Source organism: Mus musculus, chromosome 18 (genome assembly GCF_000001635.26).
Source record: "Mus musculus strain C57BL/6J chromosome 18, GRCm38.p6 C57BL/6J".
In the NCBI taxonomy this organism is placed as follows: Eukaryota; Metazoa; Chordata; class Mammalia; order Rodentia; family Muridae; genus Mus; species Mus musculus.
Genome location: NC_000084.6, coordinates 40,194,312 through 40,219,619, shown reverse-complemented (window position 1 = coordinate 40,219,619; position 25,308 = coordinate 40,194,312). Strand labels below are relative to the sequence as shown.

At 39.5% G+C, this 25,308-nt stretch overlaps 1 protein-coding gene across 1 annotated transcript; it reads left to right on the top strand.

The window, feature by feature from the left end:
* The first annotated feature begins 220 nt into the window (after nt 1-220).
* On the top strand, nt 221-14,755 carry Yipf5 (Yip1 domain family, member 5). Its single transcript, NM_023311.3, has 6 exons — nt 221-392; nt 755-874; nt 7,405-7,577; nt 8,727-8,872; nt 11,752-11,933; nt 13,220-14,755. The coding sequence occupies exons 2-6, from the start codon at nt 765-767 to the stop codon at nt 13,380-13,382; spliced, it is 774 nt and encodes a 257-aa protein (NP_075800.1). The 5' UTR covers nt 221-392; nt 755-764; the 3' UTR covers nt 13,383-14,755.
* Nucleotides 14,756-25,308: the final 10,553 nt, after the last annotated feature.

Here is a 25,308-nt window from a genome sequence, read left to right as displayed (position 1 = left end):
ATACTTAGGAGAAAACCCTCTTTACTAGCCAGCAATCAGCCACTGATCCGCTTGCGCACTCCCGCCTCCACTGTTAACCCGGCTGCCGGAAGCAGGTTCCCCGTTCCCTATTGGCTCGCTACAGGACGACTCAGTCAAGACCGCCCCTCTCTACGTCCCGCCCCCACCCGGCACACACGCACACCCCCGAGGGAGATCAATCCAACCGGGCCGCGCGAAACCGGCTAGGGCGCCTGCGCGGGCGGGCGTGCCCCCGGAAGCAGTTCCTCGGCCTGTGACACGTAGCAACAGGGCTACCGCCGGGTCTGGAGCTGAGTTGGAGGGGTTACTAGGGGCCGCTGGAGCTACAGCCGTTACTGCCGCCGCCGCCGCCGCCGCCGCCGAGGCGTTTGGTGAGTGTCCCGGGTCCATGTTGCGCTTTCGGCTTCTGGCAGCGGTTGTCCGGGCCGGCTTCCTGGTCTGTCTGCGCGGGCTGTGGTCTCTCTCAACGCCCCCTACTCCCTCTCCAGACCCGGAGCTGCGCGGCCCCTCGTTTATATTTAGCTGGAGCGGCGCCTACGCGTGACCTCGCCTCTGCCTCAGGCCTATCGGCTCCCCCAGTTGCCGAGTGTCTTCTCGGACCCCAGCTCCCCACCCCCACCCCAGACCACCCCCAGATGCGGACTGCGGTTCCCGGCGGAGGGTGTTTGCATAAGCAAAGGACCTTGCCATCCAAGGTAGACAGTGCTTGCCATCCATCTCTCTTCTCTTGCAGATCGTTGGCAATGTCAGGCTTTGATAACTTAAACAGCGGTTTCTACCAGACGAGTTACAGCATCGACGAGCAATCTCAGCAGTCCTATGACTATGGAGGAAGTGGAGGACCCTACAGCAAGTAACTTTTCAACTTTGACAACCTACTTAGTCTGTAATTCACGAACGAGTGTGTTCTGGATGCCCGGCTCTGCCTTAAAAAAAAAAAAAAAAAGAATATATGAACTTATTCCTGTTCAGGAATGCGATTTAGTGTCATTTATCCTGGTCTAGAGAGAGAAGACATTTGGTTTTAGTTTGAAGGGGTTGCCCTGCTTATGATTTATTTCCTGAAAAAGAAAAATCTTCTAATGTGTCAAAAAAAAGTACCTTGTTGAAATAATATTTACAAATAGTCTGGATGGGTGCTTCAGCTACCTAGAATATAAGGCTATTTATTCACAAGAAAATTAAAAGTTATTCGATAGCTTATTTGAATCAGCAGATATTTAAAGAGCTCAGTGACATGGGTTAGCAGTGTAAGCTCACCATTATGAGTCATCTGGTGACTGATAGGACTATTGATAATCTTTATTACTCCTCATGCTGAAGTATTATGGTTAGTACTAGAGAAGTTATCAGTTTTGGGCTGAAAAAGAGAATTCAAAAAATCTTAGGGTCTGAACTGTTAAAAAAAATAAGATCATCTATACTATCTGGTGTTTGGGGTAGTTTGAAAGTTTTCAGTCAGTCTCTTTCACATTATGTCTTTAGTCTCCTAGAATGATGGGACAGATCTTAGTGGTCGCTCCCTAGAGTGGAGGAGTTTTCATGTGCTTACCCCTTTTCCTGATGCTCTTTAATCTTTCTGAGACTCTCACAGAAACAATGGGCCCATTTCCCAGAAATGTGTGGATACACTCATACATGCCAATACTAGCAAGCACATAACTTGGTACAATTTAGATGTCATCTGTGTACATCTATAGATCTTGAATTCAGGCTTCATAAAGACCGCTCTGGGATGAGAGCAGGGGAAAGCTGTGAGTCCAGTCAATCTGAGTTACAGGCACTGCTAGAATGTGCTTGCAGTAGTGTATGTAAGTGACCGTGCCACAGCTTTTCTAAGCACAAAGAAAATGCAGGCTGTTTTTTGTTTTTTTGTTTTTTGTTTTTAAATATCCCATAGATTATTTGAATCTACTTAATTTGAGGTATAGATAGATGTATCTTCCAATTTAACCTGTTGATGAAAGGAGTGAGTATATAAAAATATCCTCTATGGGTTAGATTTTTTTTCTCTCTCAACCATATGCCAGGGACAGTTTATTCTGAATTAGTTGGACAGGATTAAAAATCATACAGAGAGAGTTCCTTTCATTTATCAAAATACGTATTTTAGTGAGAGTTTTGTGTACTTGGAAGCAAATAAATGTGTGATCAGATTCCATCTGGAAAATCCCTAAACAACAGAATTTTTGAAGAACCTGACACTATATGTTAGCCTTCTTTTGACCAAATAATCTTTTCTCTTTAGACTAATTAGACATCTTCTGTTTAGAATGCAGTTTCTCAGGCTAATTTCTTTCCAGTCTTATATCCTGATCATGTTTTTGTAACTTAAATGTGTGACTTGTCCCCTCCTTATACCAACAGTTATGTGACTTTGCTTTTCTCATGTAGCTGTTATGCACAAACCCTCTTGCTCAGTGTTCACCTGCTCCTGTTCTAACCAGCTCATATGTCAGTAAGCATTGCTTCATACTGGTAGAGATATTTTACATATCCATAGCTATCAATCAGCTAGCATAGATACAGGTTTATGAATTATGCCTGAGAAAGTAAAAGGTATGATGCAGTAGCAACAATACTTGTGAGGTTCCCTAGCTTTCTTTTTTTTAAAGATTCATTTATTTATTGTACGTAGTACACTGTCCATCAGATCATATTACAGATGGTTGTGAGCTACCATGTGGTTGCTGGGAGTTGAACTCAGGACCTCTGGTCAAGCAGTCAGCTCAGCCACTGAGCCATCTCTCCAGCCCAAGGTTCCCAAGCTTTATGAAAAAATTAGATTGTTTTGCTTCTATATGTGCCTGCAAGTAGATCTGCCACCTAATTGTATTTTAAATATTATCTCAGCTTACCAACTTGTATTTTATTGGTTTTGCTTACTTGTTATCAAAACTCAGTGATAACTTCAGTTGTTAGGGAAAATCTAGGTTCATATAGTTTAATATCTGGATTGCCTTAAACTTTGACGTATTGACCTTACTGTTCTAAAGTTGCCCTGTGAGGTTAGCCTTTACCATTTTATGGGTTCCTCTTACTGGTATTTCACCATGTCATCTGAGTTGATACCACGTCATTTTCTAGATATGCCCTTAAAATATATAGTAATACCAGTCAGTTATTTTAAGAAACTGAGAGCTGTTACATTTTTACTTTTAGCTTATCTGATAATATTTTATAAAACATTTTTATGACCATAAGTAGACAGCCTATGTTGAGATTTTATCTTTGCTGTTGATACACAGAGATTATGACAGTGTTGATGTAGCATATGCTACTTGCCTGCAATGAAAGCATTATTGTAAAAATTAGGCATGCCACAACATAGTTTGGTTTGCAACCAACAGTGACTCAAATTTTCAGAACAGGTCATGGCAGGACAGTGAAATAGTAAAATCCCATGTCTTTTTCACACTGCCTTTGGATACCTTTGGATGCCCATCCTTGAAGTTGTTGCTTACTGTACCTCTAGCTTATAATCAGTGGCACTCATTCCAAGATGCGCCATGAATCTTAAGGAATTTTTTAGAGAGCTTCTAAATTCAAAAACAGTTTGTGCCTTTCAAGTATGTCAATATTTGCACATATGTTATGTTGAGAAAATAAGGTCTGGTCCCCGAGTCTGAATCAGGGAACTAATGTGATTTGTTGTTGCCATACACTTGGGAAAGGGGAGTAAGGTGATTTCATTTAAGAATTCCCTCCACTGACACAGGAAGAACTGTGGCTGTTATTCAGTCCTGACACTTTAATACACATCTTTTTAATATTCTGTGTCACAGAACACATCTCTTCCATACTGAAATTGCACTGTCTCTAGGAAGATACGCATGCTTAAGTTGCTAGCTGACCCACTGGCTTTTCATGGAGACTATTTATTTAAAACAAAGGACTTTCTGTGATTGGTTAGAATTCTGTCTTTCGCAGATAAATTTTTAAAAATTAGTGAACTTTTCATTTCAAGAAAAACAGCTGCTAGTATTTATCACTAGCTTCAAGTTTTCAGACCAAAAAGTGGGGATTTTGGAAAACTTTTGTTCATCATCTATAGCTTCGTAGCAAACAAGCATTATTTTTTTCCCAATGAAATTAGGGACAATTTTAACAAGTGTTATTTTCTAATGTTTAGAATATGATACATATGATACTAATATTTTAAAGTAGCAAGTAGTATTACAAATTATACATGAGAATTGCAACCCATTTACAAAGTGCAAGACAGATTAATATATTTTAATGTAACTAGGGCATAAAAAGTTTATTGATGCTATTTCAAGTTTGCTATGTTGCAAATTGAATTAAAAAAAACGACTTTTGAGTTTAAATATAGCATTAAAAATACTCATGCCCAGGTATATTGGTGCACACTGGTAGCACTAGCACCTGGGATGCAGGTGGATCTGGGAGTTCAAAGCTCGCCTGTTCTGAACAGTGAGCTCCAGCTCAGCAAAGGGATCGTCTTCCCTTTACAGGACTGAAAAGGATATTATAGCACTCAGTTTCCAATCATACCTAGTCTGCAACGCTAGATTTTCTTCACGTACCTTGACCAACACAGTAATAGTAAATCACAACACACTGAATATGAAAGTAGATTAAAGAAATCTAGCTATATAATTTAATTTTTCTTAGTAATTTTATTGTAAATAGTTTTGTCATTATGTGTAATATGTTTCAAGTTACTTCAAATAAATTTTTAAGCATTTGATTTCCTTGATAAATATTGATAGTTATAAGTCATAAAATACTTTGGATTTCCAGTAGATTTTTAAGAATACAAAGGGGCTATAAGACTAGAGTGTTTTAGAACTGCCAACTATACTATTCTTTCTGGTTTCTTTTGTATTTCTTCTCTCCATCTCCCTGCTTTCCCCTCAAGAATAAACTATTTAATCAGCTTGTAGAAACCTCTTATGGAGATACTGTAGTGATGTCATGGACTCTGGTAAGTGCTAGTAGATGACACAACAGCATGCTCTCCTAACTCAGAAAAGAATTGTTATCCTGCTCAACTAGCTGGTCCCGATGAAGGCTGTTCTTGTGTAAGTGGGCATGCGCATAAGAAATCAGCATGTCTGTGTTCCAGAAAAGCTGGAAACCTGCAGATAGAGAATATAATTTTGAAGCCATCTGTGTAAAGAAGGATTTTGAAATGACACTTATTAGTTATTAAAAGTTGATGATCACTGGAGTTTAGTAGCCTAGTTTTGAATCCTGGCACCACAGTGGCAAATTACTTTAACCCAAATTTGAGTTTACATATCCTTATAATGAAGGTAATAGACTCATTTCATGGGGCTGTAGTTAGTAATAGACAATTCGCCTTAAACTCTTACAAAATAGTGTTTTGCACATAACACTGAAAGGGAGTGTTTAGGACATTTGCAGTAGTTAAGATATACTTCCATATTGCAATAACTCATTTTAGAGTTAGCCAATTGATTTCTAAATTTTAATATTTTTATTCTTTGAAGGTTTTGTTACATATATACAATGTGTATTAATCATATCTATTCACTACCACTCTGCAGCTCCTTGTGCCTTCTGGTCATCTCCCTCCCAACTTCATGTCCTCTTTTTTATGGTTATTAATAGCATCCTGAGTCTAATTAGTACTACCTTGTGTGCATGGATTTGTGACCACCTATTGGGGCATGAACAGCTCACCTGCAGGCAGTGTCCTGAAAAAAAAAGAAAAAAAAAATGACTCTTCCCTCAGCAGCTGTTAGCTCCAGTAGCTTTCCTATATGGGTGCGGCCTTGGCCCGTCCCCAAGCCTTGGTATAAATTTTGACTGGCTTGATCTTGTTAAGGTAAGCACAGATACTGTCAGCTCATGTGTGCAGCAGCCAGGCCACATTCAAAAGTCAGCATTGCGCAGTTCTCCTCCCATGCCCTGGCTTTTACATTCTTACTGTCTCCACTTGTGTGGAGGTCTCTGAGCCTCAGATGGTAGGAGACTGATGTAGATGGCCCATCCACAGCCAAGTGTTATTTGGCACTTTGACTGGTTGTACTATTAAAATCTCAAAATGGACTTTAGATATGAACACTTGCCATTGCTTCATTTTCCTCTTTTTTTTTTTCTTTTTTTTTTTGGTGTGGGGGGGGGGTTGACACAGGGTTTCTCTGTATATCCCTGGCTGTCCTGAAACTCACTCTGTAGGCTAGGCTGGCCTCGGACTCAAAAATCCGCCTGCCTCTGCCTCCCAAGTGCTGGGATTAAAGGCGTGTGTCACCACCTCTACCTCTCCTGCCCCAACACCCAGTTTTTTGTTTGTTTGTTTGTTTGTTTGTTTGTGTTTGTTTGTTTGTGTTTGTTTGTTTTGTTTTGTTTTTTGAGACAGGGTTTCTCTGTGTAGCCCTGGCTGTCCTGGAACTCATTTTGTAGACCAGGCTGGCCTCGAACTCAGAAATCCACCTGCCTCTGCCTCCAAAGTGCTGGAATTAAAGGCGTGTGCCACCATCGCGCGGCGCTTCATTTTCTAATTGGGTAATTAATTTAAAATTAATTTGATTTTTAAAATCTCAGCATTAATGGTTCCCATTACATTTTTGCATTATTCAAGCAGAATCCAGAAGTAATCAAAAATAAGTAGGCTATCATTTTAAAAATATCTTTAAAATAATTATTTTAACTTTATACTACTCACTGGGTAACGAGATTAGTCCACTGAAGCACTAGGTGTATGGTGAGACAGGCATTTATAGACAGGGCTCCAAGGCAGTCCTGTTCCTCTCAGTCACTTAGATAGCACACCATAAAATGTTTTTCCTGAAGACAGGATTTGGTATAAATCCAGTGAGGCAGTAAATGTACAGCCCCTTAGAAAACTTTAAAGCACAGTTCAAACACAAGATAGTCCAAGAACATTTTATATTCAGGAAGCTGTCAAAAAAAAACAAAACAAAAAAAAAAAAACAAGCTTCAGCCGGGTGTGGTGGTGCACGCCTTTAATCCCAGCACTAGGGAGACAGAGGCAGGCGGATTTCTGAGTTCGAGGACAGCCAGGGCTATTACAGAGAAACCCTGTCTCGAAAAAACAAAAAAAACCAACAAGCTTGATTGGTCCCTCTCTTGCCCTCCCTCCCCACCCTCCTCCCCAGTTTAAAATTGATGTTTCTTACCAAGGTCTTCTAATTTGCAACCTACTAATCTGTGATGTGTGAAAGAATGATTCCATGGGTAGCCAAACTATGGAAAATATAGTCAAGCCTGTCAGGATGGCGTCTGCACCTTTTCTTCGTGGAGATCCTATAAAGAGGTTTGGAAGGGACTAAGGACTCTGTAGCTGTCAGAGGAAAGAAGGAATCCATGAATAACAACTTGTCAATTGGTTGAAATATGGAGAATAAAACATAAAATGTCTTTGATTTACAGGCAGTATGCTGGCTGTGACTACTCGCAGCAAGGCCGATTTGTCCCTCCAGACATGATGCAGCCACAGCAGACATACACTGGGCAGATTTACCAGCCAACTCAGGCCTATCCTCCAACAACACCTCAGCCATTCTATGGAGACAGCTTTGAGGAGGAGCCCCCTCTGTTAGAAGGTAGGATGGGGTGGTATAGGCTGAAGACCATGTCTGAAAAGCATAATGCCAGAAATAATTGTTTTCAGTTTTTCAAATATCTTTATGGACTTCAGTAGTTTAGCATCTTTAATAGGAAAATTTGAAATGCTACCCATCCCCTTTGTTTTCCCGGAGACAGGATCTTGCTTTGAAACCCAGGGTGACCTCAGACTTGAAGCATTCCTTCAGCCTTGGCCTTACAAATTCTAAGATTGTAGGTATGAGCCATTATACTTAAAATGTTTTGAATATTAAATTGGTTTTACAACTTTGAATTTCAGAGCATTTCAAATTTTGTATTTTGAGACTAGATCAGCATATGCTCTAATCTCTAGTTAGGAAAAACAAATAATAAAGAGATGCTGTCCTTTCTTATCAAAGAACAGTAGGTAGCATTTGGTCAGTGACTATTTAGTGGTCAGTGACTATTTAGAAGAGAGTGCATATTGGACCAGGAGGGACCATTTCTTTGTGCACGTAATATTTAAATATGACAGTGTGAACATCTATATTTCAGATTATTAATTAAACTCTGCCTATGGAAGATGTGAAAGCAAATAGCATGATATTTGTAGATATCATGGAAATAAACTCTACTGATTGCATAAAAAGCATGGTGACTCTCAAATAATATTCCAGAAATCTGAGCACAAAGGCATGCAGTAATTACATGTACCTTCATGGGCTACATGAGTATTCCTAAAGCCCCAGGTAAAGAATCAGTCTCTTTGTTAGCCATGTCCAGGTGTTCTTTTACTTGAGAATGAGGTAGAGGTTGGTCTTTTTCATCTCCATATCCCGTCTAACACAGAGGTTAGGCATAGGCAAAAGCCCAGCCTGTAAAATGGCCATGAGGACCTTGAAAAGCATCATTGACTATTGCTGAACCCTGTTTGTTCCTTTGTATTTAGCTTTGTGTCCTGTTCAGACATTGATTCTGGAAATCACCACAAATCCCAAAATTTGTAACAAGAGTGACCATTGCTGAAAACTATTTTGAAATGGAAGGAATTAGTCTCTGATTCTGCGGAGTAATGGGCTTTTAAATATAAAATTTTTAGGTAAATTTATAGAAACTGCTAAAGGCGTATCACAAATTTTGACTTCCTTATTTTCTTACTATTTTAGAGTTGGGTATCAATTTTGACCACATTTGGCAAAAAACACTAACGGTGCTACACCCCCTGAGGGCAGCTGACGGCAGCATCATGAATGAGACGGACTTGGCAGGGCCAGTGGTGTTCTGCCTTGCCTTTGGGGCCACACTGTTACTGGTAAGTTAGTGATTGTTGGGTAAAATGAGAGCAGAATTTTAAATACTCCAACAAAAGGCATTTGGAGCCCCAGCTCTTTGACTGACTTTAGTGTTTCTTGAATTTATGCTTATCCCTTATTTCCCCATCAGTAGTAAGTATTGGACAACATATGGAAAAACTAATTTCTTGAGTCAGATGTAGGAGACAAAACAACAAATCACAGCTATAATTAGAGCCTTAAGAGACTGAAGCAGGAAGAGTGAATTCTAGGCCAGTCTGGACTGTATATTGAGATGATACGCATGTATGTATGTGTGTAATAGTAAAAGATTAGAAAAAATGAACATCAGAATTTCTTAATTTTAGAAAATTGGCAGTATTTTGTATTGTCTTATACTTTTAAAAATTGAGGTTTTATTTAATTTTGTTCTAGTTTTGTTTATGTTGCTGTGGTAAATACCCAGAGGAGATGGGGCTAAGGAACCCTGAAATGGTTATTTTAGCCCAACCCCAGTTATGGAGCACCCAGATGTCAAGATGTCAGGAGCTTTAAATAGTCTATTTCATCCATAGTCACAAGCAGACAGAAACAATTGCAGTCATGCCTACCGCTTAGTTCACCTTTCTACACAGTTCAGAACACAAATCCAGGGAATTGTGTCAACCTCCTTTAAGCACTGTCTTCTTGTATTCAAGAACAGTCCCCCACAAACAAGTCCACAGGCTAGCCTCATCTTGATAGTCCCCCACAAACACTACACAGGCAAGCCTGATCTAGACAGTCCCCCATAAATATGTCCACAGGCTAGCTTGATCTAGACCTTCCCTCATAAATATGTTCACAAGTATCCTGATCTAGAAGTAGCTCACTGAGTAGCTACTTCTTCCTGAGTGATTCTAGGTTGTGTCAGATTTAAAATGAAGTATTTCAAATGGCTAGCCCTTGGACAGCATTTCATTGTATAGCTTTCCTGTACATTTTAACTTCTTTTTTTTGTTTGGAGGGTTTTTTTTTTGTTTTTGTTTTGTTGTTGTTGTTGTTGTTTTTTGAGACAGGGTTTCTCTGTGTAGCCCTGGTTGTCTTGAAACTCAACTCTGTAGACCAGGCTGGCCTCAAACTCAGAAATCTGCCTGCCTTTGCCTCCCAAGTGCTGGGACTAAAGGTGTGTGCCACCACTGCCCAGCACATTTTAACTTCTAATGAATTACAGTATAAAAGAATGACAAGTTTTTGTCTCCACCTCTCAGTTCTCCATGAATATTAAAGTATGTTGAAAGAAAACGTTGTTGTTTCAGTCTGAATTACAACAGATAAGTAATGTACTTGATAGAAAATGCTATCTGTAAGCAGAAGACCTGAGCTTCCACACACACTCCCACTTGGCCTTGACCTGGCACTTTAGTCCTTCAGTTCCCTCTGTGGGATAATAGCCCTGTGCTGCCCAACTAGCCTAACAGAATTGTTTTGATGTGCCACCACCCAGACAAGAGGCTGGGCATGGAGTTGTAGACCTATAATCTCAGCATTTGTGAGGATGAGGCAGGAGCATTACTCTCACTTTAAGACCAATCTGGGTTAGCATGAGACCTTTGTCTCAAAACAAAAGAAAAAGCAAACATGCTCTGAGAGTTGTAAAATGAAGAGCACTGTGCAAAGTAGACATCATTACTTACTGCTCAGTTAATTCACTTCTCAGTGAAGGAACTCAGCTTCTTCAAAGGGCCACAGCCTATCTCAGGTATTTACAGTAAACATTAAGTCCAGCAAATGCCTCAAGGATTTTACCACAATTTGTAGAGGAATTTTCAAGACTTAGTCTCATCTTTTGCAATTCCTCTTTGGGATTTTTCTGCAGACTTGTTTTCATGAGAGTGTTTTGTTGTTCTTAAAGACAGGTCTCACTTGTGTAGCCTTGCCTGGTCTGGAACTCACTTAGGTAGATCAGGTTGACCTTGAACTCAGAGATCTGCCTGCCCCTCCTTTCAGATGCTTGGATTAAAGGTATTTTGCCACTGCATCTAGTTAATCTTTTATAAGAGCAGAACTAACAGCATGTGTGCTTTTGATTTTAAGGAAAGAACTGTAGACTCCAGCATAGGATTTGGCACAAAAGGAGTAAAAGTTCCTCCTTCTCATTATGTTCACCTGGCTTTCTTTCTCATCCTCTTCCCTGCGGTCTGGCTTCCTGCTTTTTCTGGATTTCCTCCCCCATTTGTTCAGTTGTATACCAAGCTCAATGCTACCAAGAAATACAGTAGATACCTGTTTTGGCAAGTGGTACATCAAAGTTAAGAGTTTGTAGTCAGGGTCTGCACAGGTTCAAGCAAGACAGCAGGCTCCCAGCACTGAGGAAGAAATGAACACAGATGCCACTGCTGACCAAAAGCTGTCTGCAGTTGGTACCCACTTGCAAAGGGAAAATTTAGTCTTTTCCAATATTACTGATTGTATGATTTCCAATAATACAGTCACTGTGTATATTAGCCATACTTCAGGATATGCCCTTGCCCAGGAGTAGACGGCTAACACAAAAGGAACTCAATGGTATTTTTAGATTTTGAAGACTTTTTGTCTTAATACAGCTTTGCTTGGAGTTTTTGTGATTTTGTGTGTTGTCTATTCATTTGTGTGTTGCTAAAGAGATTACAAAAAAGGAAATGGAGTTGTGTGGATAGGGAAATGGGGAAGATGTTCGAGGATTGGGATAGAGAAAAAGTGTGATCAGAATTTGAATTAAGATGAAGAAGGGTGTGAACCGAGTGCTTTGCCTCCTTCCACTGCACTTCTGTCGATTTTGATGCTTATGAATTGAGTATTTTATGCATGTGCCATTTTGTGTGAAATGAGGCCCAAATGATACTTCTTGTCTTTAACCTCTTTTGTTCTTTTCCCATAGGCTGGCAAAATCCAGTTTGGCTACGTATACGGGATCAGTGCGATTGGATGTTTAGGAATGTTTTGTTTGTTAAATTTAATGAGTATGACAGGTGTGTCATTTGGCTGTGTGGCAAGTGTCCTGGGCTATTGTCTTCTTCCCATGATCCTGTTGTCCAGCTTTGCAGTGGTATTTTCTTTACAGTAAGTATCTTTTTATTTTTTCTTTTGTTTCTGAGACAGGGCTTCTCTGTATAGCGCTGGCTGTCTTGAAATTCACTCTGTAGACCAGGCTGGCCTCGAACTGAGAAATCTGCCTGCCTCTGCCTCCCAAGTGCTGGGATTAAAGGTGTGCGCCACCACCTCCCAGCTGTAAGTATCTATCTTAAACTCAGATTTAGTTGGCCAGCTTTGTGTAATAAAATGTACTTCACCTTCAGGTTGAGATAAAGCCTTGATCCAACAAATATCTGTTGTGCCTCATTGTCTTAGTTAGGGTTTCCATTGCTGTGAAGAAATACCATGGCCAAGACAACTCTATAAAGGACAACATTTAATTTGGGGCTGGCTTACTGGTTCAGAGGTTCAACCATTATCATGGCAAGAAGCATGGCTGCATCCAGGCACACATGGTGCTGAAGAAGGAACTGAGAATTCTACATCTTGATGCAATTGCAGCCAGGAGAGGACTGGTTTCCAGGCAGCTAGGAGAAGAGTCTCAAAGCCCACCCCAACATATTTCCATCAACAAGGCCACACCTACTAATAATGCCACTCCCTGAGCCAGGCATAGACAAACACATAGTCAAACTACCATACTCCTGTAGATTCGAACCATGCTATGCTCATTTTGGGTGAAGAACAATGAAAATGAGATTTGAAGTTTTCTATACAATCTCAGTTTTACCTTTGATAAGAGTTTTACTAGTTTTGTGTTTACTGAAACCATAGCAATAATGATCATTAAAACATGGAAGATTTCAGTTCGTCCATATTAAAATTATGTTTGATAGTCTGATTATCAATCTTGAAGCAGTTGGGCTTGTTGAAAACATATGATTAGTAAATATATATGTAGTCATGGGGCTTGGGAATGCTGATATGTATAAATGGAGAAAGGTCCTGAAAACTGTTGAGCATCCTAACGGTGCAAAGCACGGGGCCCTTCAGCAAAGGTATCCAGCCCAGGTCCCAATAGTGCTAGGAGACAGCTTAAAGGAGCATAATAATTATACTGCTTACATTAAATCACTAAGTATTCTTTAAGTCACTAGGCATTTGATAAATAGTCTTGTTTGTATATATGACGTGTATGGATTAAGAATGTCTTGAGGCTTATCAATTGCTCAGTGGATATGCTGAGCTCTGCAATTCGTGCTCTCCTCTGCAAAATCATGCATTAAAACTTTGTTGCCTTAGATTAGTGAATAGTTTTGAATTGGTTTGGCTTTTAATATCTAATCTTTCTTACTCTTTTTTTCATGTTACAGAGGAATGGTAGGAATTCTTCTCACTGCCACAATTATTGGATGGTGTAGTTTTTCTGCTTCCAAAATTTTTATTTCTGCATTAGCTATGGATGGACAACAACTTTTAGTGGCATATCCCTGTGCTTTGTTGTATGGAGTCTTTGCCCTGATTTCTGTCTTCTGAACTGATTTTGTCTGGGACATGATATCAGTGGGCCGAATTCATAAAAAGGACCTTGGACTCTTAAAATTGGACCAGCAAACAACTGCAGTGCAGCTCATTCCGCTTCTCAGTAGCCTGGAAGTGACAGAAATAGACATTTGTTCATTTGTACAGGACAGTTGAACACCGTGGAGTCACCTGAGTCGGCTTAGCAGCTCTGAGTGTTTGTGCTCACACAGCTAAGAAGGATGATTTCTTTCCTGATCCTACCGCCTTTAACAACTCTTTTTCCTTACAAATTATAATAGGATGTTTTGATAGATTTTTACCAAGTGGAAAACCAACCACAAAGCTGATAATCTTTCTCAAAAACAACCCAGTTATAGTAAAGAAGAAACAAGTTTTACTGCAGAAATATTTTTCATAGGAATTAGGAAAGAAAATAGTTGCTGTGTCCTCAAGTTAAGTGCACTGAAGTAAAGCTGAACAAAACCGAATTCCAACCTAGAGCTTTTTGAGTTTGCACATCAAATATTTGACATTCCTATAAATTGTCTCATGAAACCTATGCTGAGATTCAGAGATACAAGCAGTTCACAATCTACCTTACTACAGAGATGAAATATGAACAACTGTTTAGACATTAAATGTGTCAACTCAATGTGGACTGGCCACGTGAATGCTTAGTTCTGTCTCCACATGCCCCACAAAAAAAAAAAAAAAGAAATCACTAAGTTTTTTTGAGAAAACAATATTTAAAATCTCACAATTTCAGTATTGCATTATCAGTGTATAGTGGATTTGATGCTTATTAAATTTTTCCCAATTAACTCTGCTGTGAAGTTTACTTTCTCTAAACTACTGTTCTCTGTCTTCTTTTCATTAGGGTTTGATTTTCACTTCTGATATAAACTCAGTTTTAAAAGTAGAAGTAATCTAGTGTGCAGTCAGGCAGAGACAAAGTTAGAAGGTGTTTACTTTGAATGACAGTATTACTTCCTGACTTTAAATTCAATTGTTTTATATCATTATTACAGATTCTGGAGACACAATCTGTAGGAACATGTTACATATGCTGTGTGTGGACTCCTGGCTTTTAAACCGTCTCAGATTTTGGACAATTCTCAGTAGTAGTTAAGAACAAGAATGAGATAGAAAATAAGGTCTGACCTTTTTATAAGAGGAGACCAGCAGCCAAAAGAAAAATACTAAATTAATATGTGTATACTATTTTTAGAGTAAATTTTCACATAGAAAAGGAGCGTCACACATGATTTTCTTACTTTATTCTTGGTGTTGTGGATGATCTTACTTTATTCTTGGTGTTGTGGGTTTCATCCTGATGCTAAGTTTCAGACTATACTTTGACACTTAATAAATTGCTTTTGAAACTTACCTCCAGTTTTTGCTAGTACCTTCCCCCATCTCTGGTTTGTTTATGTGAGACTGAGTGATTGGTGCTGGATCTCACGCAGTCAGCCCCGGCTGGCCCTGAACTCTTAACACTCATTTTCAGTTCACTTTATGTAGTTCTTACTGAGGCAAATTTGTGAGTGCCATCTTTTAATGCACTGCTATTTATAGTGAATAGGAAAGACAATACCTGAGAAGTTATCTCACACTTGGTTATAGTTAACCCATTGATTCCCAGTTCCCCAGATACACCTAATTTTATTCTTACTCATTGCTTCCCCTCATCAAAATCTTTTTTATTTAAATCATTGTTGTATGGTTTTAGGTGGTGTTGGCTATGTTTTATTTAAATACATGGTACTGGCATACAATTTCTTATCCCCATGCTCAGCAAAAGTTACGAACATAATAAGATATGAAGCAATTTAACATTTAATTATTTTTCTATAAAAATGGCTACATAGTGGAATTGCATCTGATATGTAAAGAATTTCCTTGACTACATGAACCATGTATAGCACTTTCTCTTATAAGTCTCTTTAAGTAAAAATCAACATGATCGTGTTTATTTATACAGTGAAGTCTGATACAGCGTATCTCAAAAGTATTGTGTAGCCGTCATTGTTGAGCACCCAGCGTAGCTTAAAGTTTACCTATTCAGTAATTGAAAACTGTGGAGAGCCTCTGAGGAGAGCCATAAGATGGCGCTAGCCTCCCCTGTGCCTAACTAGTAAACAAGCCTTGTACGCAGGCTCGAGAGTGAACTCACTCCTAGTCACTGCCCATTCTCGGGGTGTAATTGTGGGGTGATGGGTGAGCAACGAATCAGGAGCTGTCACACCACATCAGGTGCTGAAACGTCACACTGCGGGCTATATAAGCAGCGCCATTTTCCTGGTTTGGGGTCTTCCTGAGAAGTAAGCAATAAAGCTTGGCCGCAGAAGATTCCATTGGTTGTGTCTTTCTTGCCGGTCGAGTGGGACGCAACGCAATAGAAAACCAGTGTGGAGGCAAAACGTAAACACGTTTCACATGTCACTCTTGGGCTTGGATTCAGTAAATGTAAGTCTGCTCACTGGTGAGTAGTTTGTGTATACCTATGTGCATGCTGAGGTTTATTTTACATATAGTTGGTTACTTGTGCCTATAGTCTAAATGCATACTTTACATCCCTGCTATAATTCTGTATGGCCTACTGTTTTCCAGAGCCATATTAGATTTGTAGACATTCTTCATGTGCAGATGTAAAGTTCTGTTCATCATTTGAAATCAGAAAAATGTACAAAATGATGGGTTTCATAATGACATTTTCGCACATTTATATAAGGAATTTTAATACGAATGAAATTATGTCATTTGTGGGTAAATGGTAGTACTAAAAAGCATCATGTTAGGTGAGATAAGCGATACTCAGAAAACTATTACGTGTTTCAGGTAGTATGTTGTTAGGGAACAGAGACCACTGGAAAAGGGTGGAGATTTAGATGTCAGTCGATGGGGTAGTACCTTTAAAGTTTGTTTCTTTTTTCTTTTTGACTGGATCTTAAAATGGATTACAGGCCTGTACCACTACTCCTGATGAAAATTTCATAAATATTAAATAATGTTTATAATGATGAGAGTTTATATAGACCTAAAATAATGCTATATAATTGGTATTTTCTACGTATGTATTCTTAATCTTAGGGTTCTACTCGAATATGCTCCAAAGCCAAGTGTCTTACTGTTCTGTTGTGACAGAGTACTTCAACCAAGCCAAGTTATAGAAGAAAGAGTTCGTTGGGGGCTTATAGGTCCAAAAGGTTAGAGTCCATCACCATTACAGCAGAGAACATGGCAGCAAGCAGGTACACATGGCACTGAACCGGAACTGAGTCCTTATTCATGAGTGCTATGAGCAAAACTGGGAATTGTTGGGCTTTTGGAACCTCAAAGCATAACCTCAGTGACACATCCCAAACATGGCTACATCTGATCCTTCCTAAACAGTTCCACCACTGGAGACCAAGCATTCAAACAAGCCTATGGTGGCCATTGTCATTTTCATTGCCCCAGTCTATTACCATTAAAATTATTCAGTTATGTTTGTCAGTGTAGTGCCTACTCAGAGGGACACTAAGTTCTGAAATTATGGCATCTTCCCCTATACTCATAAAAAATTTAGACCTTTGAGCAAAAGAGGAATTACAGAAGTTATGTGTGTTCTCAAGGCTATTGACCCAACAAAGTGACAGATTGAGACCATATTTGGAGGTTTCTCCTGCCATGTCAAATACAGCAAGCAGGCCTACTCAAGCAGAACCCCACATTCAGCCTGTTTTTGCCTGGTGTTTACTGAGACTTCACATCAGATCCTGCTAACTACAACATGGTCCCCATTTTTAAAACACCAAGGTTTTCGGGGTTTTTTGTTCTTTGTTTTTTTGTTTTTTAATAAAAGCTTAATTTCTCAGTTTATCTCATTGAATGCTTGTTTTAAAACCTAAACTTCAGAAACAGAATACTATCAAGCCAAAACCAAAAGTAAATTCTCCTAAGTACCCGTTGTAGTTAAGCAAATTTCACATTTATTTTCTCTCTAAAGTATATTTAGAATTGTGCTTGTGATGGAGTAAGAATAACAAGAAATTGTTAGCGGTGCTTTAAGGACATGTTGGCTTGGGGTGTTTTTCATGCGTACATGAGAATGGCCTGTGATTAGCTTATTCCTTCAACATGTCTTATTTATTTTCAAGAAGACTAAATAGAGCCAAATGTCACATCTCTAGCCTAGGCATGTACTTGCTTTCTACTATCCATGAAGGATTGTCCTTACTTCTCAGCACCAAACCAGCTGCAGGAGTTAGAAGTGAGCTGCTCTCTATTACTTGGATTTTAGGCTGTGGTTTTATTCATCAATAATACCAGAACTAGGCAATTAATAATAATAGGACTGGCAATGGGGAAATTAAAATTTTAATTATTAAATTATTGATCTCTAAGGGTTGGCAGAGTCCTTAGTCAAAAATGTAATTAACAAATGTCTCCGAATGGCTACCAAGAAGTTCCTGAAGCATGAGCTCTGCTGGCAGAAGTGTGGCTTCTGCATCACTGGTAGAGATAATTCTCCTGGCCCTGTGCAGCAAGTCCCACTGCAATTAATGAGAACATCATCTGCTGATGGAGCTCAATGTCCTACGTTTGTGCAAATACATTCAAATGATTATTTACTCAAATGAGGATTAATTAAACACAGAGCTGTTCTAATTTAAAAGCACACTTTCTTAAGCACATTAGGTTCTAAAAATCAGGTATTGCATTTTTTTGTGAGCTTAACTAATTAGGCTTACCTTCAGTAAATAAATTTGGTCTATTTCTAAAATTTACACTAAATCTGCAGAAAGCTTGCATGGTGAAAAATTATGTACCAAGGTCTTTTTTTTTTTTTTTTTTCAAACATACGGAACAACGAAACTTGAAGTATTTGCTGAAATACGTTAGGTGCCTAGACTTTTCTTATCTACTTGAATTATTCTGTTTCTCCTAAAAGTTGAGAAAACAACATTAATACTTTTTTTCTGAGTTAAAATACTGTTCTGAAAATGTCTGGCAAATGTACTGATGTGTTTGTAGTTTTCAGTTTTCTGGTCCTTGATCCTATTGAAGACTTGATAGTCTTTATTTTAGACCATTAGTGGCCAAAAAGTTATTGTATTTTGCTGCTTTAAGATTTCAAAATGGTCGGACCTTTATTTCATTTTCCAATTCAACCATCATGTAAAACAATAGCACTTCAATACAGCATTTTAAAAGACACGATGTAAATTAGGCATACATAAGCCTTAAAATTTACTAACAAAATCCAAATATGCACATATTTCACTTATGTGCATTTTTGGAAGGGGCAGTCTTCAAAGACAGGTCAGTGGGTGCCACGGGGTAATGGGTGCACAAAGGCAGCAGAGGGAGATGGTGGGAGGTGTTCAGGAGTTTCACCTGTTGCATCTCCATCACCCCTTTGCTATTTTTGGTCAACTATACACAAGCTGGAGTCTCCTTGAGGAGAACCTCAGTTGAGAAATGCCTCCATCAGATTTTCTAGAGGCAAGTCTGGAACACTTCCTTGATTGGTTATTGATGTGGGCGGGTCTTGAAGAGCTTCACCCACTATAGGTGGTGCCACCCTGCATTGAATAAAAAAAGCACTCTGAGTGAGCCATGGAGAACAGACCAGTAAGCAGTGTTTCTTCATGGTCTGCTTCAGTTCCTGTCTCCATAAGGGTTTCAAATGGTTAAAAACATAATGGTTTCAAAACTTCATTAAACAAACAGAAACAACAACAAAAATCAGGCACTTGAGGGCATTGTGATATAGGCCAAGCACTGAGATGTACTTACCTTTTTAAATACCATGCCACTTCACTGTGTTAGCAGGCTTTACTTGGCCACTCTCATGTTGCCAAATAGTTGGGATTTTTGCTCTTTCTTAACAAGACAGAATGGTGGTGTGTTAGCCCTGACATCCTTTGTTTCCAGAATACAACCTTTACTCATAATGATGCTCAAGTCAATCATTACTATCAACTCAGAATTTAAATTCTGAAAAGGTTAAGAATTTCACGTCCCAATGGTTTACTGTGAGGCTTTTATCTGTTGAAACATGCACACCTCATGTGTGACTAAATGAAGCGTTGCTGTGGGACTCAATGATCTCACCCTTGTTACTCTGACCTTAATAAATGGAATCTTGCCAAATATGCAAGGTTCCCTCCACACCTGCTGTTACTCCCACATCAGAAGGGAAGACTTCAAAGAGAGCTCCTTGATTATTTGTTAGAGACGCAATGACCGTCACTTTTAGGTCACTGTGTTCCCCTAGCATTTATTTGTACAAGTCCTGACACATGTTAATTTTACTTTTCATCCTAAGTGGATCTACATACCATTGAATTTAGTAGTATCAAACTGAATTGTATCAACAATCAGTGTTTGAAATGAAAGTACAACTTGATATGGCAGTGGCCTCACTTAAACTTGACTTCGTTAGTCAATTTGTTCCTAAATGACCAAGACTTAAAATTTACCTAGTAAGAACTCCACTTCTCAGCTATCTCTACAAATTACTTTGTTTCATTATTATATTGAATTCTTAAAAAAAAAAGTTTCTTAATAGAATGATTTCAAGTTCAACCTCCTGGTTTTTGTTGTTTGTTTTTGATTTTCATTTCAGTGAGGCTGTTTTGAAGGCAATTACTTTTCTGTTGTACTGTGGTATCTAAATAAATGTATTACTTAATATATTTTTGGGAAAAACTTACTTTTTAAACTAAAGTGTAATTCTTTGAACAGTCATTGAACAGCACTCCTTATTGGGGTCCAGAGGATAGCTAAACTATTCATTTCAAGTGAGTAAGTTTATTAAGAATATAGCAAGCAAAACCAAAAAGTTAATAGCAAGAAGCAGATAATTAGAAACAGTAGATAGATAGCAAAACATCAAAGTAGACACAACATACAACAGGAACTGTAGTAGCCTGATTGAAAGAACAAACAAGGGTAACCTCAACTCATGCAGTAGTACCCAACAGGAATCCACTGGGAAAGACGCAGCTGTGCTGGAGTCTTCAATCAAGAGTCTCAACCACTGAGTTCCCAGCTTCTCACTGCGGCCCTTTTCATACCATGGGATAATTATTAATTATGTCTGTGAACCACATTCTCTTCCTATCTGCTTTCAAGGAAACAATGCTTTTCATGCCTGGGCTATTTCGCTCTTTTTGTCCCTGTCACAGGCTTAGGGGGCTGGGCTGTCCTTAGATCAGGAGCCTTGGAGACTTCAAGACAAATATGATTAGATCTGAAATGAAACGGGGGGGGGGGGGGAGTCTACCCACTTCCAGAGCCAGCTGCTATGTAAGCTTAAATAACACATAACCATTTACCTATGTGCTGTATATTACACGTAACAGTACCTCTCGGTAAATTAAGCCTGATATCTATGTCACAAGGGGGTACCTGAGCCAGCCTCAATTTTTACCATGTTATTAAATAATATTCTATTCTGACTCTAGTGTAGATCACAATACTGGAAGGATAATTCAGTTTTTGGTTTTTCCTATAAAAGGTTCAAACATTTCTGTTGCTCCAAATAAAAGATTGAACTGCCTCTCCATTCATGTGCAGGTGGTTTGATGAGTTCATATTTGGCCATTTATTTTGAAGCAACATTAGAATTTAGTGTTTTACATGATCCACACCAATGTTCTCTTTTAATGCATATCACGAAAATAAAAGAATTGTTGTGAATAAACAACACAACCCACCCAAACCAGAAGTCAACTACAAGCAGAATAGGAGCGGAGTTAAGGATGAAAAAGGCCTGAAATGAAGGAAATGTCGATCTAGATAGATCCTTTTGAGAGACAAGAAAAATTGGGAGAAATTATGCCAAGCTGTGCTAGGGAGCTTATTTTAATATTTAGACTAAGTTACATAATCCCATAATTTTTTTTTTTATATAAAATCAAAGCATAGGGGGCTGGAGAGATGGATCAGTGGTTAACAGCAATTGTTCTTCCGGAGGACAAAAGTTCAGTTTCCAGCATCCACAAGCTGCACCTTGTGACCACTTCTAATTCCAGGTCCAAGGAATCTGAGGACCTCTTCTAGCCTCTTAGGAAACCCATGTATCACATGCGTGCGCGTGTGCGCGCGCGCGCACACACACACACACACACACACACACACACACACACACACACAGAGTCTTTTATACAAAACCTAGATTCCTGGTATAAAATGTCATACCAGGAAGCCTGCCACTACACTGTATGGGTGTGTGGGCACCGGTACAATGTGCAAGTATGTGGTGGAGAGAGGAGAAAGAAGCAGACAGGTTTGTGCACTATAAAGAGAGGCAGCACTGGAGACACAAAGACAGAATCAACCTGATGCTGAGTAGACAGCACTGCTACCTGAGCCCACTGTGGGTGAGTATCCTCCCCATGCTGCCACTTAGAGCCCTGTCTGAGTCTGTAGCCCTACAGCAGCAGGGATCTGTGTCAATATCCCTGTCCCAGGCTATCACCAAAAGCCATGCAGATGTGTCTGGTCTGATCTCAGCTGCCACCTGGGCAGCATGGGAGAGCTGGCCCTGAGGGGATGAAAGCAGGAGAGCTGGTCCCATCCAGACACAGTCCTGAGGGCATGGACAATGGAGGGTATAACCTGCTCCTTGCAAGCAGGAGAGCTGCTCTCCACCCACCCACTCCTCCACGAGAACAAAGTGGGCGAACATGCCCTGGTAGTACAGGCACAGGAGAAATGGTGGGCTGTCCACCCAGGTCCAGATCCAGGGCTTTGAGTTGGCCCACCCTAACTTCTACCCAATCTATGAACTTCTGGAGCTTGTGAAGGGGTTGGTCCTGCAGGATATCCATGACTCAGGGCAACAGTGTCACAGGAGGAGTCACAGTGAGGATCCAGTATTGATAGTATAGTAGAAGCAGAAGCTTCTAACAGAACAATGGATCATTGCAATGAGCATTTGCAAGGAAAGCTGTTCAGATAAAAGGATGCACTGTGTGACACATCTTGACATACCACAGCTTCCACATCGATGTGGTTTCTTCTTGTTTATTTGTTCTGGTTTTTTGTTTTTTCCTTTTGGAGGGATGGTTACAAGGAAAGAGGTGGAATATGGAGGGACTGGGAGATTAGTGAGATTGGAGTGCATGATGTGAGATTCACAAAGAGTCAACAAAATTTCTTTTAAAAGTCATGAATACTTAATTAAGTAACGGAAATGTTAATTCCTTCAAGTTAATTTCCAAGTAAATTATGTGACACTTTAAAAATAAACAAACAGGCCATGAATTATTGGGGTGTGCCTTTAATCCTAACACTTAGGTAGAGGCAGGAGAATCTCTGTGAGTTTGAGGACAGCCTGGTCTATAAAGTGAGTTCTAGAACAGTCAAAGCTACACAGAGAAAAGAAACCCTAAACAAACCAACAAGGCAAAAATAAATATAAAACAAAACAGAATCTTTTTGCTGATATTAACAAAATCACAAAACCTCTTCTCAGAAACCCATTCCTGTGGTGAGAATTCTGAAATTTTGATTTCTTTAAACACACATACACACACACACACACACACACACACACACACACACACAGAGAGAGAGAGAGAGAGAGAGAGAGAGAGAGAGAGAGAGAGAGAGAGAGAGAGAGACTGTAAGAATGTGCTTTCACTTTAACCCCAGGTGTGAGGATATGGGGCTGCATTGAACTGTCCGCAGCAGTTGATTATGATTTGCCTCACTCTCTAGCAGCGGCATGTTTTTGCCAGCTGCAGATAGTTTCTTTGATTAGTGATGTTCAAAGTTCTGGGAACTTTTCAGTGGATATATAACTGCTAGAGTCCTGTCCCATTAGGTGGGGTTGTTGGTTATTGGTTGTTGGTTGTTCAGCGGGTCGGTTTTGGCTTGTTGGTAGTCATAGTCAAAAAAGAAACAAGAAGAAATATTTAGAGATCTCTATCTTTCTACCCTTAATCCTTTCCATCCTACCTAGTGATAGGGGGTGAAACCAGTGGGATAAAGGGGGCGGGGGGGGGGAAATAAAGAATCCACATAGTAGCAAAGTCCAGCTACAAGTGATGTCTTAATTTGGTTCTCCCAAGGTAAGGATAAAAGTGGAAAATTTGATTTTAAATGCCATAAAGAAAGTGGCAGGCAAAGAAAGAACAGATAATTTTAAGATGTCAACAAAAAAATTTATTGTGGCTGCTAAGTGGTGGGATATCCTTTTTGCTTCCAGGGGGATTTTCTGTTTTTTCTTTTTCCTCTTGATATATTCCATTTCAAACAGGTTGGAAGAATGGCTGAGCATTTGGAAGAATCACACATGGAAATGGAGGGACCTAAGAAATGAAAGATGGCTGAAATGGAAAAGCAAAAGGGGTCTAATCTCTCTTTTCTGAAAAGGTTGAGGGTTGCAGAGTTGGCAGTACAACAGGAGAGGTTGTGGGTGTAATGTGGAAAAGGAGAAAATAAAAAGTGCAGTCCTGGTGACTGAGCAAGAGAGCAGGAGCTTCCCACAGAAGGAAAGAAGGAAATAAAGTGTGCTAGAGGGCAGTCAGGTCAGACAAAAGCTGAAAAACCAAGAGAACAATCTAATGAAAATATCACATTGTGAAAGCAAAGGTTAATCCTGAACTAAGCACACCACCAGAGGTAGAGGAGCAGTGGCCTGGGGTTGGAAGATCCCCATCAGCATTTCCAGTAGTCATACAGCATAAGCCTGCTAATGGTGTGCAACCCGGTTATGATGAGACAGGATGGCATCCTACAGAAATGATTGCTCTAAGGCATTTTAAAGAGGCCATGATTTCATATATGATGCATTCACCTTATGTAAAACAAATTCTAAATAATTGGGCTACTCAAAGTAGAATTATTCCCCAAGACTGGAAGGGATTAGTAATAACTATACTAAAGGCTGGTCTAAAGTTGCATTGGTTAACATGGTGGATGGAAGAAACCATGAATATTGAACAGTAAAATAGAGCAAGAGGAACAAATATAGTAAAAGATCAGTGGCTGGGTGTAGGGCAGTACTTTGATATACAGGAACAGATCCAACGTGATGACGTTTCTATTGAACAATATCACCTAGTGGCTTTATGAGCTTAGGTGAGGTTCAGGACCCCTCAAAAAAGGTCTACCTCATTTACAAAAGTTATATAAGGCTCCGGAAAAGACTTCACTGATATTTTTACAAAGATTAGTCTTAGCTGTGAACAAAGCCATATCAGATCATGACTCAAGTGAGGTGTTGAAAGAGACCTTGGTGTATGTAAATGTGAATACCAAATATAAAAATGTTATTAGATCACTAAAGGCATGAGCAACACCTATGGACATAATGGATAAGGGATATGACTGATATTGGTTCTAATGTGTGCAATGCTAATATAGCCAGAGATCTTTGATCTCAAAATGCCTGTTGTTTTAATTGAAGAAAATATATCATTTAGAAAGAGACTGTGACCAAGCTGCTAAGAATTTCAGATCTCAAAAGGCCTGATTCTTTATTTGTGGGAAATATGGTCATTTGCAAGAACTGTGAATAAGCCACCTCTAAGGGCAATGGTTTTTCTAAGTATAAACCAGAAAGAAGGTCTAGGCTTCAGGCAATATGACAAGGATTGCCACTGGACACCTGAATGTAGGCCTAAAGAGGTATTCAGGGTAAGCCATTGGTCAGGAAACGACCTTGTGGGCCTGGTTTGGGCCCCATAGCAAAAATTACAATCCATACAATAGCAACCAAAGAGACATTGGGTTGTATAAAGAACTGCAGAGTTAAATCAACCTATATTCTATAAGGATGTATTAACATCAGAATGGAAGCCAGCAGATTTGTTTATATATCCACAGGAAATTAAAAGCTGTGGATGCCATCAAAACTTATAAAGATTAAAATTGAGCAAGCAAGATCTGAAAACTTTGACCACTGACCTGAAAAGTGCTTAGTTCATTGAAAATGTCT